This window comes from Bos javanicus, chromosome 8, assembly GCF_032452875.1.
Source record: "Bos javanicus breed banteng chromosome 8, ARS-OSU_banteng_1.0, whole genome shotgun sequence".
NCBI classification, from domain to species: Eukaryota; Metazoa; Chordata; class Mammalia; order Artiodactyla; family Bovidae; genus Bos; species Bos javanicus.
In genome coordinates, this window is record NC_083875.1 from 101533771 (window position 1) to 101554200 (window position 20430).

Consider the following 20430-nt stretch of genomic DNA (forward strand, 5'->3'; position numbering starts at 1 on the left):
ATCAGTATTTCATGAGCATGAATTACTTGTGTGAATTAAAAAGAGAAAAATGGTTATTCCAGGGGGACAGGTTTCAGATTTCTTTACATTTGTTTAAATTCTCTACAAACATTATTTTTTTTTCTGAATGTGAAAGCAAATTTTAAATTATAAATAAGGTTGAGAAGCCTGAAGTGGAAGATGAGATTGAAAGGGAAAGCTGAAAATACTTGGACCACTGCTCACAGCATCATTAATCAATTAACAATCCAACACTACAGGATATTTTGAGAAAGATCTGTCAAGTTACCACTGAAATACACTAGACTATTAAAGAATAATTTCACAAGGAAACAGACTCCCTAAAAGTATTCAATTTCTTCTGCTTCACATGTATGTGAATATATTACAGTCAAAAAGCAGTTTTACATGGCCATTTGAGCCTCAAAAGGCCTGTGAGGTGAGCAGCTATTGTCTGCATTTGTAGATGAAAAAAACGGGCTCAGGATCCTGACTGACTTGCCAAAGGTCAAAGCTAATGACACAGAGTCACAAGTTGAACCAAGAGAGGTCTTTAACCTCAAAGTGCACAACAGAACACAGTTACCACCCTCTGAAGTATTAATACTGTTTACTGAAGTAGGTCATATTCGCTTCAACTTACAGACGAGGAAACAGAGCCTAGAAGTCATTGAGAATGCTGAGTAGGAAGTGGCAGGGCTAGGATTCAACCTCCTGGTCCAAGTACCAACCCAAAGCTCCTTCTGAAATGCTACATTACAGCAAGGCTGAGGCGGAGAAAGCGGGCGGGGATGACGCTAAGCCTTGCTAGACAACTATGAACAACATGACTTTGTACCCTGACCACAGCCAATGTGACAGGAATGGCCCCTGACTCATCCATCTCTTCCTCAGGTGCACAGAGAAGCTGGAAGAACTAGAGGACCTCTAATTCCTAGTTCCAAACCCCTCCTGAGAGCCCCTCTTATATCCGTAAGACTCCCTGATTCCTTATAGTAAGTATCCCATTTTTGCTTACACCACGTTACCACCCGATAAGTAAGTCAAAGTTGCTCAGTTGTGTCTGACTCTTTGCAACCCCATGGACTCTACAGTCCATGGAATTCTCCAGGCCAGGATACTGGAGTGGGTAGCTGTTCCCTTCTCCAGGGGATCTTTCCAAACCAGGAATCAAATCCAGGCCTCCCGCATTGCAGGCAGATTCTTTACGATCTGAGTCACCAGGGAAGCCCTCAGGGAAATTCACCTTACCACTGGGTCCAAATGCAAATAGACAGTCTTTGCCCAGAGGAAAAAAAAAACAGATCTACTTCCATTAAAGTACATTAAAAGGGACTTCCCTAGTGGTACAGTGGTTAAGACCTTGTGTTCCACCACAGGGGATGCAGGTTCAATCTCTGGTAAAGGAACCAAGATCCCACAGGCCTTGCAGCCAGAAAACCAAAACATAAAATAGAAGCAATATGGTAACAGATTAAAAGACTTTAAAAATGGTCCGCATCAAAAAAAAAAAAAAGTCTTAGGGGAAAAAAGGACATTAAAAAAGTAAGTAGCAGCTAGAACATGTAGCATATGCCTGGGGTGAATATCAAAGGAGACAGGAAGTCCTTCCTAAGAGTGGACCAGTCCAGCCACAAAGGACCTTCCCGACCATGCATCACATTACTCCCCACCAGCCGTCCACACTGCAAGAGCTGCTTAAGTGCGCCCTGTGTTCTTTCTGCCCAGCTCTTTTTTTCGACCTAGTCCTCATCCAGGAATACTCTCCCAACCTCTCCTGACCATCTCTCTGTCTCCACATACCCAACTCTTCTCCATTTGAGGTCCAGCTCAAATACTACATGCTTCACACTTACACATCCCTTTCTGGCTCAACAAACTCTCAAAGCCCTTTTCTATATCTCCCCTGGCACTTGTTATCTTTCGCTGTGCATTTTGCCACTGGCCAATCTTCCTTCCCAAGACCGTACAGCTCTGTGAGATGCGCTTCCACATAATGGTACCCATTTGTTCATCCATCTCCAGAATTCTGCAGGTTGAGACACTGTGACTTAGTCTCTTGGTATCCCAGCATTTAACGCAGTGCCTCACAGAAAGAAGCTGCTCAAATACCTGTTGGGTGTATGCAAAATTAATTCCTCATGCACTGGAAAAGCTATTTCGGTTGATAACTCTGCAGCAAAGGAAAGGAGGGGATTGGTAGCAATTCATTACACATGACATCAGAATCTCTTCAGAAAAGGACTGTATGTTTTTAATATCATAAGTGCTTAAGGCTTTTTTAAAAAAAGAAGAGGTAGAGGGAAATCCAGAAGGTTTGAAGGTGACAGACCTGTTCTGCTCCAAATAAGGTGGGGTACAGAAGTTATCGCAAAGAGAAGGATAGGAGAAAAAAAGAAAGATGGAAGGGGAGGCCAGACCAGGAAAGGGCAGAAGTCAAGGCCTTTCCCCATGACTCCCTACATCCAAGAGTTAAGAGCTGCTTTAGAGCTAAGTGAATTCCTGAAATGCTTAGGGAGAGAGGGGTGTGTCTACGTGTCTGTGTGCATCTGTGTGTGTGTGGGTGTCACCAGTGAAACACGTAGGTTTCATGTCCAAATTAACAAGGGTGTGTATGTGTATGTGTCTGTCTGTGTGTGTGTGTATCACCGGCGAAACGCATGGGTTTCATGTCCAAACTGACAAGGGTTTTCAGAAATGGGGCCCAGAAGCCAAGAAAAGCATTAACTTAAACTAAAAAATTCACAAAAATTGGATGTGATAGAGTGCAGGCATAGTGCAGTGAGTCCCTCTGGACTTTGACAATCTCTTCAATTAGGAGATAAAGGCTAAAACTACGAAGAAGGACGCCCTAACTGGAATCTAGATTTTATATGTAATACTCAATCTCTTCTGGCAGATCAATCTGCCAGAATTAAAAAATCTAACCACATACCAACTGGTAGTGACAGTCCACAACATCTATTGAAATTCCCAGGTGGCTCAGATAGTAAATCGTCTGCCTGCAATGTGGGAGACCTGTGTTTGATCCCTGGGTCAGGAAGATCCTCTGGAGAAAGAAATGGCAACCCACTCCAGCACTTTTGCCTGAAAAAGTCCATGGACGGAGGAGCCTGCAGTGGGCTGCAGTCCATGGGATCGCAAAGAGTCGGACACAACTGAACAACTTCACATCTACTGATTTCTATTTACCATTTTGGGTCACCAAATGTCACTCTAATACTTGGCAAAATCTAAATGAGATCAGTAGGATACTTCTTTGGGAATCAATGCTTACAACTGTGATGTCATTCTGTGTTTTTAAAGATAAGCTTGCCCCTGTTTCCCACTTTTTTTTTTAAGGAACTCATTAAACACAAATGTATTAAAAAGAAAATGTGGAGGAGTCCAGCAGTAAATACAAATATAGTAACACGAGCCGGGTCGGGAGCGATAGAGGGAGGGGGAGGTGCGGAATCCATTCCCAGTGGGAGATAATCCACCATGGTGCCTGCGGCAGTTGCCTCCCTCCAGCCAGGGCAGCCTGAGAACCCAGCAGGCAGTAGATAAGAAACTTCTCAGGCAATGATGTCCTGAGCAGGAGGTTCCAGCTGACAAAGTCCCTGCTGAGACTCCTTCACCCCAGAACCAAGGCAATCAGACAAGCCATCTTCCTGTTCCCCAACCCACCAGTCTTAAATACCCCCAGGGGCCAAGCAGACACTCCCCTGTGGAAACCCCTGCATCAGGATGCACTAGTGACTAGACTCTTTCCAGGGAAGCGGAAAGTGGCCGGCCTTCTTCAGCTACTTCAGAAGTCCTAGCCATCTGCATATTTCAGGCTACTTTAAGCCCACTACCAACCCATGATAGCCCAGAGCAATGCTCTCCCCTCCCTGCTCACACACACACAGCCCCTCACTCCCCCGCTGACCAACCCCTGCAACAGCACACACAAAGAGGGTGGGGTGGAAGAAATGACAGTTGGCTTGGCAGGGCTGGGTCAAGTGAAGAAACAGCAGTGCTCACCTGTGCCCTAGATTTAATGAACGTGCGCCAAACTCCAGACGCACTGAGGGCCACAAACACTCCCAACCCCCAGAGAGGCCCTCTTCCCCAGAGACAGTTGCTGGCAGAGGCCAGTCAGAAGTCAGTGTTAGTAAACTGATGAGCAGAAAGATTAGTTCAGCTTATGAAAGTCGGCTTAAAGGAGATGATACATACTATGCAAGAGGTCAGACTGCATACAAGTCAAATGTGTGCTGTTGAGATCCACCCAAAGCAGTTAATTACTTACGACAACCCTCACTTGGATCTGTAAACTCTGGAAAGCTTTTTATTTAAGTCATTATTTAAATCCCAGCATTTGTGGTTTGACCTGCTTGCCTTCAGTCTATTGTAAATTAACACATCTATCCATGTAGGCCCAAAAGCTCGAAGAAAGAATCTAGGCGCAAATAATGTCCTCATTTCTCTCCTAAACCCTTTACCCAACCTTTCAATTTTCCACTTTTCTGTTATGGAACAAAAATATGTGAAATAGCAAAAATAAACTCAAGTTTATTCTAAAGTTGAACTTTGGTTTACAAAATATTCCATTCATTTCATCACTCAAAATTCCACCTAAATGAATTAAGGCATCATACACCATTAGCAGCAAAGTACACACCAAGAAACAGTAGCATGACCTGGGCGAAGAGGAATCCAGTAGTTAAATTGAAAGATAGCAACAAAATGTACCTTTGGACCGAAGCTACAAAATCTCAGGTACTCGTGGATGTTGAACTCATAATATCAGAGAATTACAATCTGAATTTAGAGCTTCAATCACAGGACTATCCAGTATCACCCAAGAGTGAACCTGACACCATATTCTTGCTCAGCCTCAGAATGAAGCAGAATTAACGGCTTTTCCATCACAGTGCATGTCAAATTGGCAGAATTAGGAATACCCAATTACCATGATGATGCCTTTCTCAATACCTCTTTTCACAAATAAAACAAACCCACGATGACCCTCCTGGAGCACATAAAGTCGTGCTTTTTTGGTTGTGGTATACAATACTACTGGTGAACTAACACCCACACCCTTCTCCTTGCACACACTGCTAAGCAACACCTTTAAGTTTTATCTTTTCCTTGATAATTTTTTAAATGTTAATGTTTATGTGATGACAACAGACTAGAAGCTTCACATAAATAAAAACTAATATGAAGTTCACTGGTTCTCTCAGGACAGTCAGAGGAGAAAAACCCATGAAGATCTTGTGGGGGAAAGCTACTTGATAAATTTATGCATTTTTAAATGCTACTACAAAAAATGCACACATCCTAAGGAACTAAATCTACTAACCTCTACAATCAATGTGATACATGGTTTATCCAGTCTTGACAAAAATCCTCTGGATCACCAATGGTATGTTCATCCACTCGTACATATGCAATTGTATAAAGAATCTATTATTTAGAACACCAGGAAAAAAAAAACAATTAAAAGATTTATATTTATAGCTACCATTTAAAAGAACAAAATAAGCAATTTTCATTTTTATGCTAAGATCTCCTACTTTGATGCATGCCCTGCTTTTGCAAATTCAGAATAAGGGGGGAAATTACAGTCATTACCAAACTGGAGAAATAGTAAGGAACATGTCCATAAATAAAATTTGGTGTGTAGAAATAAGGTCCTACTGTATGGGACAGGGAACTATATTCAATATCCTGTAATAAACCATAACGTAAAATAACATGAAAAGGAATAAATATGTATAACAAGCACTTTGCTGTACACCAGACACAACATTGTAAATCAAGTATGCTAAGTTAAAGAAAAATTGAGTGTGTAGAAGTAATACGCTAATACTTTATATATTTTATATATATATACATACATATATATGTATATACACACACACATACTGGTAGTTATTAAGGCTAGAAAACTCCAATAAACATACATATTGTGCGTGTACATATATATCATAAACATACAAAACTTTATATTACAATTAGAACAAAGTGTCTGATTTATACCATATTTTTATAAGAGCATTAGTGGGTGGGCACACATGTTATTAACACATTACAACAATTGAGAATGTAAATGGTTGATAGGCATTACCGTGGGAACCTTTGCCCTCTTTTGACACTTTTGATCCCCTTCCCTGGTTCTTTCTGACTTCCTCTCAACCTTATCTATGCATAGCCCCAGACAGCTGTCTTCTGGACAATCTGTCCACATCACCCCACATTCTCCCAAGCCTCAGAATCAAAGTTCCCGCACCATCTGCAACCCATGTGCCCAGCACTATACCAAAGTCCTTAGCGTATATCATTTCTTTCCACTCTTAGAACAACCCTGTAAAATAGCTCTGTTATCCCACTTTACAAATGAGAAATCCAGGCCCCAAAGTTAGGTCCTTTGACATTAAAACTTAAAAACGGCAGGGATTTCCCCAGTGGTCCAGTGGTTAAGAATCTATCTTTCAATGAAGGGTATGCAGGTTGGTTCCCTGGTCTGGGAACTGAGATCCCACCTGCTACAGGCCAACTAAGCCTGTGCAATGCTACCAGAGAGAAGCTTGCAAGTCGTGACTAAGACCTGAAGCAACCAAATAAATATCTAAAAAAAATAAAATGTGGCAAGATCAGGATTCAAAACTAGTTCTGACTTCAAGGCCAGAGGTTTTAGTCACTGTTCGAAACAGTCTCCCTAGACAACTCAACATGGGTGCCTCAATAATTTAACCCATTCATTCAACAAATGATTTACTATTTCTTGAACACAAACCTGTTCTCTCTTATCTCTATTCTTAACTCCCAAAATCTGTCTAGAGGCCACATTCTCTCTCCTTGTAATCTCTCAGGTAGATTCTTAGAATCATCTCTAACTCCTCCAATGAATAACTCCCTACTATTCAGCCAATAGTTTCTGCCTATTTTCAGGATTTTAGATTATATTACCTGTCAAATCCACTTCTACTATCCCAGTTCAGACCTTAAGCTTCTGCTAACTTGGCTACTGTAATATTTACCTTTCTTTTAGCCTTGCTGCTCTTGGTCTCTGGACCCTTGCAATCAATGTTAACATCACGGCCACCTGTTAAACTTATAAAAGGATCTACTCATGTTACATTCCCTGCTTAAAAGCCTTTGATGCTCCTCTACTGTCTACAGAACAAAGTTCAGACTAGTTGTGTTGGCATTCCTATGCAAGCCAGTCCCCAGCTATCTTCCCAGCTTTACTTCCTACCACCATTCCTCACCAAGAATAATAATTTATATAGAATTTAACTGTCTGTACAGTGCATTAACATGTATATTAAGCCTAACAACACTGCATTTCTTATGGGAAAGAAACAGAGACTTAGTAAGGTAATATAATTTGCTCAAGATCTCAAACTGTAAAAGGCAGAAAGGGCCAAGCACCTTAACTCCAATCTTTAACTCCTTTCCCAGAATTTCATGCAGCCATCATATATCAGACTCACTTGAACTTTCTCCAAAAATACATATTTTTCAATCTCTATGTCTTAGCTCAAGTAATGTTCCGTTAACCTGGACTACAATGTCTCACTCCTTGACATTTCTAAAGAATTATGTTAGACATTTTTCATATCATACTTCCAATCAGTTATTTATATTTATATATAAACCTCCCTCTACGCTGGGGCTTCCCTGGTGGCTCAGGCGGTATAGACTCTGCCTGCACTGCAGGAGTCCCGAGTTTGATCCCTGGGTCAGGAAGATCCCCTGAAGGGAATGGCTACCCACTCCAGTATATTTGCCTGGAGAATTCCACGGACAGAGGAACCTGACAGGCCACAATCCATGGTGTCACAAAGAGTCAGACATGAGTGAGCAACTAACGAAAAAAATGACACTGAATGATAAGCTCTATGAGGCCAGGACCATAAGCTAGTCACTCCATTTTTAAAGTCTGCTTATTGAACCCGAAAATGTGTGGGGAAAACAAGGCCTGTAAGACAGCAAGCATCACAGCAGAGACTGGCCAGGACTGAAACCAGAGACCAGCAACTTGGATCAGACCATCTGAGCACACTGGCAGTGCCTACAATTTTAACAGCTATCTTCTGAACAAAGTCGAATGCCCCAGTGCCGATTATTCTCGCCTACATTGGCCCTTATGAAATATTACAAGTTAGTGCAAGCAGAATTTAAAACAAGATGAGGTAGAAGTGAAAAACAACAAGTTATAAAAAGCAGAAATACCATCGCTATTTTCCATTGTAACCTTCCTTTTTGGCTAAGTAACCAAAACGGAGATGATACTGGCTTGATTTAGCCTGTTTACACAGTTCAGCTCAGCTGCATGCATGGCTGCCATTAAAACAGCCATCTCTCGGGGGCTATTTCAGCGTGCTCAGACTCATGTTCACCTACACAGCTACACTTAGAGCCTCCCCGTCTCATTCCCTAAAAGAGCCACTAAGATGCCTGGCACTGGCAGAGACTCTCTCAGAAGACATATGACATGATGACTATCTAGCCAACATCTGAAAATTAAAGTGGCTGTGTCAAGTGGTCAAGTTGAGTAGCATCAATGTCTTTGAGAGTCCAGGCTGTTGCTCCTTCCGGAGTCGCCTTTACCCCAATGAAGATCAGGTTCTAAGGATGCCTTAGAATTATACAGCCCAAAATATGAAACCAATGAACAGCTGACCAGGTGAAAAGTCTCAAATGCTTCCTCCCCTCAGTCAGAAATCTCCCTACCCACTGCTAAAATATAACTACAATGTCAACATTTCCATGCATTGGCAGAGGATAATATTAGAGGAAAAACTAGTCCACATGCCTTGCACTGAATTTCATCCCATTCCAAACAGTTACATTACCCTAAATATAAAGAAAGAAAACTACAGACTGTGATCTTAAGTAATTTACAAACTAGATTTCAGAACTGCCTTTAACAGTCAGAAATAATCGTTCTCTATTTCAGCATCTTCCCCAAAAATCTATTATGTCCTATTCAATGAACATCAGAATCTTGTAACATTTTATACACTATAAGAGGTTTCTTCTGGAGGCTAGCAAGACACTGGGAAAAAAGCCATGCTGATCTTCTTATAAACTGCAGTTTCCCTTTCAGAGACAGCAGTACAACGGTAGCACGGGATTAACATAAATTCTGGAATCAAAGAATCTGAGTTCAAGCCCCAGCTCTGTAATATGAGGACAGCTCCACCAGACAATAACTACCAAAGTCACAGGGTTGTAAGGATTCAATCAATTAATATGTACAAAGTGATCAGAACACAACAGTAAGCTCTCAATAAACATTAGCTTTACCATTGTTCTATTACAATCATCTGATTCAAAGTGACAATGGCAGGATGTTTGTGCAAGGATAAAACATTTTAACAAATTCCAACCCAAGATTATCCTGCTTACCTTTTGGCAACCTTCATACATGATACCACTCCATGACACTACTCGGAAAAAAAAGAGAGAGAGAGAGGGAGAGGGAGAAAAGAAAAGAGAAGAGAAAGAGAAGAGTAAAAGACAAGCCTACCCATCAGTTCTCCTCCTCAGGAGCTCCTAGAGTGTGGTAGCAGATACGACTGAGAGCTACAGATGCCATTTAAATTTTTAACATGCATATCACTCCAAGTGCAATGGTAAAACGCAAAGATTTAAAATCTATAGAAAGGCAGTGTTACCAGCTACACATCTCAAAATAACACACCTGAGGACCAAAACTGTTAATATTACTCTGCTGCTGCTAAGTTGCTGCTAAGTCGCTTCAGTCGTGTCCGACTCTGTGCGACCCCATAAACGACAGCCCACCAGGCTCCCCTGTCCGTGGGATTCTCCAGGCAAGAACACTGGAGTGGGTTGCCATTTCCTTCTCCAGTGCATGAAAGTGAAACGTGTAAGTGAAGTCGCTCAGTCGTGTCCAATTCCTAGTGACCCCATGGACTGGAGCCTACCAGGCTCCTCTGTCCATGGGATTTTCCAGGCAAGAGTACTGGAGTGGGTTGCCACTGCCTTCTAGTATAATCTGTTAACAACTCATACAGTTTGGTCCTGACATATCTCTTTACATGTAGTCTTCCTCTTTCTTCTCAATAGTATTTTAATTCCATCAGCAGACTTCTTTTGTTGCCCACAGCAGTGTTAAAAAGCAGTCAGATAACTGGATTAAAGTAACATGTAGCTGAGAATTTAGGAATGCATCTGACTTCATCTCTTCATCAGCATGAACACTCTACGACAGGGGTCCCCAGCCTCCAGTTTCCTATTAGGAAGCCAGCCACATAGCAGGAGGTGAGCTTCAGGCAAGCAGGCTTCATCTGTATTGACAGCCACTCCCCATCACTCACATTACCACCTGAGCTCCGCCTTCTGTCAGATCAGCATATGATTCTCAAAGAAGTGCAAATCCTACTGTGAGCTGTGCATGCAAGGGATCTAGTTTGCTCCTTCCTTATGAGAATCATCCCCAAACCACTCCCCACCTCCAGTCCATGGAAAAACTGTCTTCCACAAAACCGGTCCCTGGTGCCCAAAAGGTGGAGGCTTGCTGCTCTATGGTACACCGAGGTACAGCCTAAAGGCTGGCTACCAATGCCATTGAGCCATCTGCGATCCAACTCTAACTCTACCACCTACTAGCTGTGGGATCTTGGGAGTCTAAAATGCCTGTTTTCCATGCCATAAAACAGCAGTAATAACTTTACCTCTTAGGATTATATTGACGAATAAAACAATATATACAAAGCACTTAAAACAATGCTAGTGCTGAAATACTGAAGTGTACTGTTGTCTCCAATTCACTTTGAAACCCATCAAAATAAGATGGATTGAGTACCTAATGCCACTGAACTGTACACTTAAAAATGGTTAAGATGGTAAATTTTGTTACGTATGTGTATCTTACCACAATCCTTTTTTAAACAAAAATAACAAAATAATTAAAATAACATTTTAAAGTGTGGCTTGAAAATGGACAGATATGTGATAAAGCCAGTAGTGAAACATCATATGTAGAATCTAGGTAGTGGGATATGAAGGTTTATTTTCAACTTTTCTGTATGTTTGTGAAGATTTTTATTATAAAATATTGGGGGGAGGGAACAATGCTGGCATATAGTAGTTAGCTTTTATTATCATCTACTGGGGCTTCCCTGGTGGCTCATATGGTAAAGAATCCGTGTGCCAATGCAGGAGATGTGCCGTTCAATCCCCGGGTCCGAAAGACCCCCTGAAGAAGAAAACAGCAACCCACTCCAGTATTTCTGCCTGGGAAATTCCATGGACAGAAGACCCTGGTGGACTACAGTCGATAGAGTCATACAGAGTCAGACACGACTGAGCAACGAAGCATACAGCACACACATCATCTACTAGGCATAAATAACAACCAGCAAACATTCAGATACTTAGCTCCTTTTTTTTTTTTTACAGCCATCTCTCCTTTTATTACAGCCTTTCTGAAACTGAAAGTGATTTACGTTCCTTATATATATGTGCAGTATATTATGACTGTAATTTCAAGTTAAATTATTCTGAGGTATAAACTACCAAGTATTTAATCTCTCCTTAAACACAGAAACCAAGTCAACAGACATCTGTAGTCAATGACTGGGGATGTGACCAAACAGAACAATGAAAAGGCAAGGACTGGAATAACTTCCTCCTAACTTTTCCAGTAGCTGCTAAAGCCAATAAATTTCTTAACCAGAAGAACTGCCAACATGTTACCAGGTACCTGGTGTACAGGAGTACACTGCACGCATACAAATACATCAGCCTCTGAAGAACGAGACCCAATTCTTCCTCAAGTTTTAGTCCCCATTCCAACTAGTAATGAATAGTTTAATGTGTTTAGTGGTATAACATGAATTCAGGTATCTTGCAGTGGAACCATTTAGAAAGTCAGACCACCTCACACTCCTTGGGATGGCTGCTATCAAAATACAGAAAATAACAAGTGCTGGCAAGGTTCTAGAAAAAAACTGGACCCCTTTGTTTACTGCTGATGGGAACATAAAATGATATAGCCACTGTGGAAAACAGGATGGCAGTTCCTAAAAAAATTAAAAATAGAATTATCATATCATACAACAATCCCACTTTGGGGTATACATACAAAAGAACTGGAAGCACAATCTCAGAGATACATGCACATTCATATTCATAGCAGCAATAGTCACAACAGATAAAACATACCAGCGTGTCCATCGACAGACAGATGAGTGGATGAGAAAATATGATATATACATACAATGGAATATTAGCCTTAAAAAGGAAGAAAATCCCATCACATGGCACAGCATGGATGAACCCTAAGGATATTATGCCAGATGAAATAAGCCAGTCACAAAATGACAAATCTTGTATGAGTCCACTTTTGAGATATCTACAGACATCAAAATCATAGAGACAGAAAGTAGAATGGAGGCTGTCAGGGGCTGGGAGGAGCAGGGGGAGGGATTTAGTGAGCAGTGAACTTCAGTTGTGCAAGATGAAAAGTATTCTCAAGGTAAATGGTGGTGATGGTTGCATAACAATATGAATGTCCTTAGGACCACTGGCCTGTACAGTTAAAAATGGTTATGATGGTAAATTTCATGGTACGTTTATTTTATCACAATAACAAAAAATGGAAGAACAAAGATCAGGGAGCTGACCTCCCCAGAAGGCCTGGTGGTGCTCCAGCTTGGCAACAACAGGCAAGCAACAACTCTGTAACTATCAGCCCCTGTCTATCTCTAACCACCGCAAGAGACCCAATCTACCCAGGCTCTGCATCCTACCCAGGGTCACATCAATTCTTTATTTCAGCTTCAAAATGACCAAACACCACTGCTGATACACCAGTTTTGTGTCAAAGCAGCAAGGAAATTTAACTCTCTAAACACGCCTCCTCTTTAAAACACGGATAATTTCTACCTACCTGCTTTAGTAGGCTGTTACGAGGGGAAAAGTGAGATCATGCATATTAAAGTAGCTTTAAACAGCCAAAGACCAAAGAAACAGAAATTATTATTATGTGTACAACTACTTTCATATGGAAATTGAGAGAGGGGGCTGTAACAACAGAAACTTCCCAAGGCTTGCGACACCTGTCCCAGGTTTCATTCCATTTAAAACTCACAGCATCCCTAAATAATACCTTTCTTGTTTTTGATCATAAACTGAAGGGCAGCACGGAGAAACCCAACACTTCAACTTAAAGCTTTACATCCAAACACCACCAAACGCAATCAGAAATTATCTTACAGGTCCTAGGAAAATTCGATTTTTTTGACCCCCAGCGTGGGCCTGCGGCGCCCGGGAACTACACTTCCCACAAAGCACCGAGGCGAACCCGGGCGGCGGGCGGAGCGGCCTGCGATTCAGGGTGACCACCGCTCTCCCCGAATGTGGATCGCCGTCCCCCGGAAAACTGCAACGTTTAAGGTCAAGTGTGCACTGGCTCTCCTTTCCCAGAGCGCTGTCACCCCGAGGCTTCCCCTGCAGCCAGCACCGCGACCCTCTCTGCCCTCCTGTCCTTCCTGCTCCACCTGAGGGTCACCGCCTATTCTTGACCTTTCCGCTGATTTCCATAGTGTCACAACACGGACCTTCTCCCCCTCCCCGAAAGTGCTATTTCCAGAACTCGCCCCACAGTCAAGCCCGGAGGAATCTACGGAGGGGTCAGACGGGACGGTGGGCACAGCCCGCCACCCTGGGGCTCCGGCCGCTCCGCCAGCCCAGCCTCCGCGGGCAGGGGGGCTAGGCTTCCCCCCCATACACACCAAGCCGAGGCGGATCGCACACAGAGGGCTTCTCCCGGGGCTCCGGTTTCAATTTCGCAACGTGACGGTGCAAAGCTGAGGCCTACAAACGCCAGCGGTGGCGGCGGCCCGCCCGCCCACCAGGCCCGAGCGCCCCAGCCCCCCACACGCCGCAGCCGCCGCCCGCCCGTGCGTCCGTCCAGCCCGTCCCGCCCGGCGACACGACCCTCCCGTCCGGCCCCGGCCGCCGCCCCCCACTCCCGCCCCGGCCCGGCGCGGCGCCGGCTCCGGCTCGCGGCCGCAGGCTTGCCGTGGCACTTACTCAGCTCGTCCTGGGAGGCGGAGGCGGCGGCCGCAGCCATGTTGCGCCGGGGAGGGAGGGAGGGGCCGGAGGGGGAGGGCGCGGACGGGCGGCGCGGGGGGCTCGCCGCTCGCGGTGCGGCGGGGGCCGGGAGCCGCCTCCGGTCGCTCGGCGTGGGCCGCGCTGCGCCCGCGAGGCCCGCCCGCCCGCCGCCGCCGCCGCCGCCTGCGTCCTCCTCGCTGCACGCGTCGCTCTCGCAGTACTCCGCGAGCTCGCAGCTGGGGCGCTCCCGCAGCCCCGCGCCTCTGCGGAGCAGCCGCCGTCCGTCGGCCGAGTCCCCCGTGCGCCCGGCCCGCGCGGCGGCTCTGCGGCTCCGCGCCGCGCTCGCCCGACTCACGCCGGTTTTATATTTAGAAAGAGCTGAGCCATCCTCCCAGCGGCCCCCCCGCCGGGCCCCTCGCGCGCCCGCCTGCCCGCCCTCGCTCGCTCGCTCGCTCGCGGCTCGTCCTGCCCACCTGCCGCCGCCCGCCCCGCGCGCGGGAGCCGGCCCCGCGTGCGCTCCCCGCGCGGACCCCGCACGCTGCGGCCTGCGCGGGCGGCCCGGCCTAGCCGCTTCCTCACCCGCCCCTCCGCGCCCGCGCAGCCTGTGGCGGCCCCGGAGCGGAACAAACGCGCGGGCCTCTGACCTGAGTCCGAGCCGGTCTCCATGCCGGGGATGCTGCGCTCGGCGCCGGACGCGGGCGCCCAGAAGTGAGGCGAGCGGCGAGCTCGGCCCCCGAGGAGCCGGGCGCCGCCGTCCGTGAGGGGCTTGGCCGAGCTGGCCCGGGCTGCCCCGGCCGGGGAAAATCCTCGAGGCCGGGCCGGAGCTCTTTCTGTAAAGGTCTGTGGCTGTCACGTTGGCTGGTCCCGACCTGGAGAAACACGCCCGTCCAAAGGAAGAGACGTGGACTCGGAAAAGTAAAGCTGGGTTCGGAGTCGGCGGGAGGAAGCCCCGCCCTGCGCCTCCCGCCGAACTTCTCAGCCCTGCCGCTGACTCAGTCCCGGGCGAGCCCCGGCGCGGCGGTCGGCCCCCGACCCTGCTCGCTGGGCTTCCTTACTACTTAAAGGCAGTCATAGAGTAGGTTTCTGATGCTCTTAGGAACTAGGACTACCCAGTGAGGGAAGATCACTACTCCAACTAAAAGTTCAATAAACTAGGATTTTTAAAGTTCAAATGCAAGTTTGTATACTTACAGGAGCTGTTTTCTTACATTTTTGTTGCAATCCCTACGTTCTTTTTGGTAACCCGAGTAATTGAGTTTGAATACAGTGATTTAAACTTTACGCCTTGTTTGTCCGTGACGTCACTTAACTAAGGCGTTTGCATAATTGCTTTACTTCAAGTGATACTGAAGTTATGTACTCGCATAACAAATTAGGTACAAGATCAGGTACATTTTTTTGTGTGTATAAGAAGAAATTAAGATCCTAAGTGAGTTGAAATTGTGTTTATCCCTAAAAGAAACCTATAAAAACCTAGTTAATGTCTTGAAAAATGAATACGTACCATTCCAGATGTAACTTATGCAAGTTACAAGATACTTACACAACAGTAAAGACGTTTATGTCCTTTATTGCTTTTATTATAGAAATTATACACGATCTTTGCAAAAGTTTTAAATATTCAGAATTTAAAAGTGAAAGTGAAAGAAAGCCCTTGCGCCCTCCCACCATCCCACTCGCCAGAGAAAACTACAGGTTAACGGGTACAAGTACTTGAGTGTGCATCCTCCAAGGCCTTGTCTCTGTGTACACATGTATAAAGCCCCCAAAGTAAATAAGTAAGGAGGGGGTTCAGATTCATGATAAAAGTTCTGTATCACTGTTTTTCCCCCGTAAATATTGTGCCACGTTAACTCAAAAAAGCTCTACACCACCACCACTGTTTTTGTTGATGACTTCATAGCATGTTAAGTTAACCAATCCCTTGTTTTTTTTTTTTAATTTTATTTTATTTTTAAACTTTACAATATTATATTAGTTTTGCCAAACATCGAAATGAATCCGCCACAGGTATACTCGTGCTCCCCATCCTGAACCCTCCTCCCTCCTCCCTCCCCATACCCTCCCTCTGGGCTGTCCCAGTGCACCAGCCCCAAGCATCCAGCATCGTGCATCGAACCTGGACTGGCGACTAGTCTCATACATGATATTACACATGTTTCAATGCCATTCTCCCAAATCTCCCCACCCTCTCCCTCTCCCACAGAGTCCACAAGACTGATCTGTACATCAGTGTCTCTTTTGCTGTCTCGTACCCAATCCCTTTTTTTGAGGACGTTTTGCTTCTTTTGTTTGATGGTGACACGAAAATCGATGAACTATTTGCAAACAACACAATACCGAAAATATAGTTTGTCCCCCACCTCCCTGCTCGCCATCCCCTCATCTTACCTACTGGAGATAATTCCTGTTAACAGCTTGGCGTGTACAACCTTTCCTGATCATTTCTATGAATGTATAGTATGACTAATAAGGACTAGTATGGGGAAATTTTCATTTCCCAAAACCTCCAATAGATCCTTTTAAAGCTACCCCTCCTCCAAAGTATATGTGTGTGTGCTCAATCACTTAAGTGTATCTGACTCTTTGTGACCTCCAAAGTATAAAACCTAAGTTAAACAACAACAACAAAAAAGGTCGTTTGTTATTTTGACTTCCAAACAAGGCCAGTTAGCAACTTATAAATTCCTATGTATAAATTCCAGATTCCCACATGTGTGCAAATCACATATAGGTATGTTCATTCTCACAAAAATGGAATCCTACGATGTGTGTTCTGTAACTTTACCTTTCAAACAATATATCACAGGTATCCTTCTTTATCAGTAACAATAGCTAATACTAACTGTGCCAGACACTAAAGTGCTTTACTTGGATGAATTCGTTTAATCATTACAATAATCTTATGAAGTAGGAATTTTTATGAGGTGGGGTGATTGAGGAACAACTCTACAGTGCCAGAAACTAGTAAGTGGCTAGGGAGGAATTTGAACGCAAATAGCATGGCTCTAGAATTTGCATTCTTAACCACTCTGACCTGTATGTGGAGAACTACCTTATTCTTTTAAATGTCTGCATGATAGTCTTCTTTACAAAGACTTGCAAAAAAAAGAAAACCTTCATGATAAGTACATGACAAAATTTAATGATTCTGCTATTGATGAGCATTTAGGTTTCTGCAAAATTGCTACTGTAAAACATTCCTATATATTTATGAAGTCACATATTTCTGTATGTAGACTTGGAATTGTTAGGGGGGGAATGGCTTTAACATTTCATTATATACAGTACTTTATAACAGTTTATAATGCTGCTTCTAAGCTTTTTTTAATAGTTGCTTCTCCCTTCAAACTATTAATAGTACATTTTCCCCACTAAATAGTATCATCATCTTACTAGGCACTTTGGTTTTGAATAGTAGCCTTGGGATACTTCCTGTCTAGAATTTACTTCAATTTTAAAAAACAGACAAGAAAGATCCTCATGGACTGTTGGTGGGAATGGAAATTGGTGCAGGCACTATGGAAAATAGTGTGGAGGTTCCTCAAAAAATTGAAAATTGGGGAATTCTCTTGAGGTCCAGTGGTTAACACTCCATGTTGTCACTGCTAGGGTTCAATCTGTGGTCGCAGAATTAAAATCCTACAAGTGGCACAGTGCAGCCAAAAAAAAATTTTTTTTTAATAGAACTACCATACAATCCAGCAATTTGACTTCTGGGTATTTACCTGAAAAAAACAAAAACACGAATTCAAAAAGATACATGCACCCCAATGTTCATAGAAGCATTATTTACAATAGCCAAGATATGGAAGCAATCTAAGTGTCCATCAATAGATGAATGTGTAAAGAAATGGATATATGTATATGGGAATAGTATTCAGCCATTAAAAATTTTTTGCCATTGGCAACAACATGGATGAATATAGGTGGTTTTATGCTAAAGGTCCATCTAGTCAAAGCTATGTTTTTTCCAGTAGTCATATATGGATGTGAGAGACTATAAAGAAAACTGAGTGCTGAAGAATTGATGCTTTTGAACTGTGATGTTGGAGAAGACTCTTGAGAATCCCTTGGACTGAAGGAGATCCAACCAGTCCATCCTAAAGGAGATCAGTCCTGAATATTCATTGGAAGGACTGATACTGAAGCTGAAACTCCCATACTTTAGCCACCTGATGCAAAGAACTGACTCATTGGCAAAGACCCTGATGCTGGGAAAGATTGAAGGCAGGAGCAGAAGGGGACAAGAGAGGAAGAGATGGTTAAATGGCATCACCAACTGGATGGACATGAGTTGAGCAAGCTCTGAAAGTTGGTGATGGACAGGGAAGCCTGGTGCGCTGCAGTCCAGGGGTCACAAAGAGTCAGACACAATTGAGTGACTGAACTGAACTATTAAGCTAAGTGAAAGAAGACAGAGAAAGACAAATACTGTATGACTTCACTTACATGTGTCATCTAAAAGGCAAAACAAAGAAAAAATGAAAGCTGACTCATAGAACAAACACATAATGCCAGAGGGGAGGAGAACAGACAGTAAAATGGGTGAAGGGGATTAAGAGGTACAAACCTCCAGTTATAAAATAAATAAGCACAGGGATATAATATACAGCACAAGGAATATGGTCAATAATATAATAATTTTGCATTAGGACAGATAGTTACTAAACCTATTTTGGTGATCATTTACTTCATAATGTATGTACATGTCAAATCACTATGTAGTACATTTGGTGGCTCAGAGGTTAAAGCGTCTGCCTGCAATGCAGGAGACCTGGGTTTGATCCCTGGGTCAGGAAGATCCCCTGGTGAAGGAAATGGCAACCCACTCCAGTATTCTTGCCTAGAGAATCCCATGGATGGAGGAGCCTGGTGGGCTACAGTCCACAGGGTCGCAAAGAGTCGGACACAACTGAGCGACTTAACTAACTAACACTTGAAACTAACATAATATTACACATCAACTATACTTTAAAAACCAGATAAGTAATTTGGGGAGATTAAGAAGGAGGCCAAGAAAAGGCCACTAAAAATAATAATAATACATCACTAAATCCAAGAACTAAAAATGTATGTGTTTTATACCTTAGAAGTCATTCTCCCCTCTGCTAGGTCCTATTCACACTAAATGTATGCACAGTTATGAAACAGTAAACATAAACAATCTTGCTTCCATAGTCAGTCAAAGTAGATTAGAAGCAGAATATTAGAGGGCACTCTTCTGGGCAGGTACATGGATGACAAAAGTTCTAACGTACACCCTAAAAACAAGGCAAGATACAGGAAAACTATGAAAAGAAGCTGTAAGAACTTGAAAAGCAAAGCATACTGGGGTTATTTATAAAGCACCAAAAGCACTACCCACCCCATAAGCCTGTAATCATTTCACTTGAATAAGTGATGCTCATGGTGCTAATCCTGACATCAAGAAATAGTGAAACAGGGAATTCCCTGGTGGTCCAGTGGAGAAGGCAATGGCACCCGACTCTTGCCTGGAAAATCCCATGGACTGAGGAGCCTGGTAGGCTGCAGTCCATGGGGTCTCGAAGAGTCGGACACGACTGAGCGACTTCACTTTCACTTTTCACTTTCATATATTGGAGCAGGAAATGGGAACCCAATCCAGTGTTCTTGCCTGGAGAATCCCAGGGACGGGGGAGCCTGGTGGGCTGCCGTCTATGGGGTTGCAGAGTCGGACACGACTGAAGCAACTTAGCAGCAGCAGCCAGTGTTTAAGGGAGTTTCCCAGGTGGCGCTAGTGGTAAAGAATCTTCCCACCAATGCAGGAGACGTAAAAGACACAGGTTCATTCTCTGGGTTGGACGGACCACATGGCAACCCACTTCAGTATTCGTGCTTGGAGAATCCCATGGACGGAGGAACCCAGCGGGCTATGGTCCATAGGGTCGCAAAGAGTCCAATTGAAATGACTTTGCATGCACACACCAGTGGTTAGGACTCTGTGCTTTCACTGCTGAGGGCTTAGATTCAATCTCTGGTCAGGAAACTTAAGATCTCACATGCCTCATGGCATGGCCAAAAAAAAAAAAAAAAGATGAAATGATGTCTAATTTCATGCATCAAAAATCAAGGAATTAGACTAGTTTACAAAGCAATTTCATCTAAAATGATTATAATAAGTAAGCAATTTTGGTGCCTTAAAGGTTTAATTCTAAACTATCTAGAAAATCCAACTACCCTAAAAGATTCAGTTATCCATTCCCAAAGTCCCAGACAAACCAAAATTCTGTGTAAATAAATAAGACTCATCTGGTATTCGTTTCGGTTACTGAAAAAGTCAGGGACTGGATCCAATCTACCAACCGAGGCCCAACATTAATGATCTTCATCTTTGCTCTTTTC

At 43.8% G+C, this 20430-nt stretch overlaps 1 protein-coding gene across 4 annotated transcripts in view; it reads right to left on the bottom strand.

Annotated features, from left to right (window-relative positions):
* The window catches only part of ECPAS (Ecm29 proteasome adaptor and scaffold), a 110144-nt gene extending 95113 nt beyond the window's left edge, over positions 1 to 15031 (bottom strand). For 2 of the 4 annotated variants that reach the window (XR_009738211.1, XM_061426480.1), the window contains exon 1: positions 14044 to 14701. Coding sequence is in view for 3 of the 4 variants with exons in the window: in XM_061426480.1 (XP_061282464.1) it covers positions 14044 to 14083 (40 nt within the window). In the remaining variant the exon portion in view is untranslated. The other 2 variants (XM_061426481.1, XM_061426482.1) reach the window with 2 other exon arrangements.
* Between the last annotated feature and the right edge of the window lie 5399 nt (positions 15032 to 20430).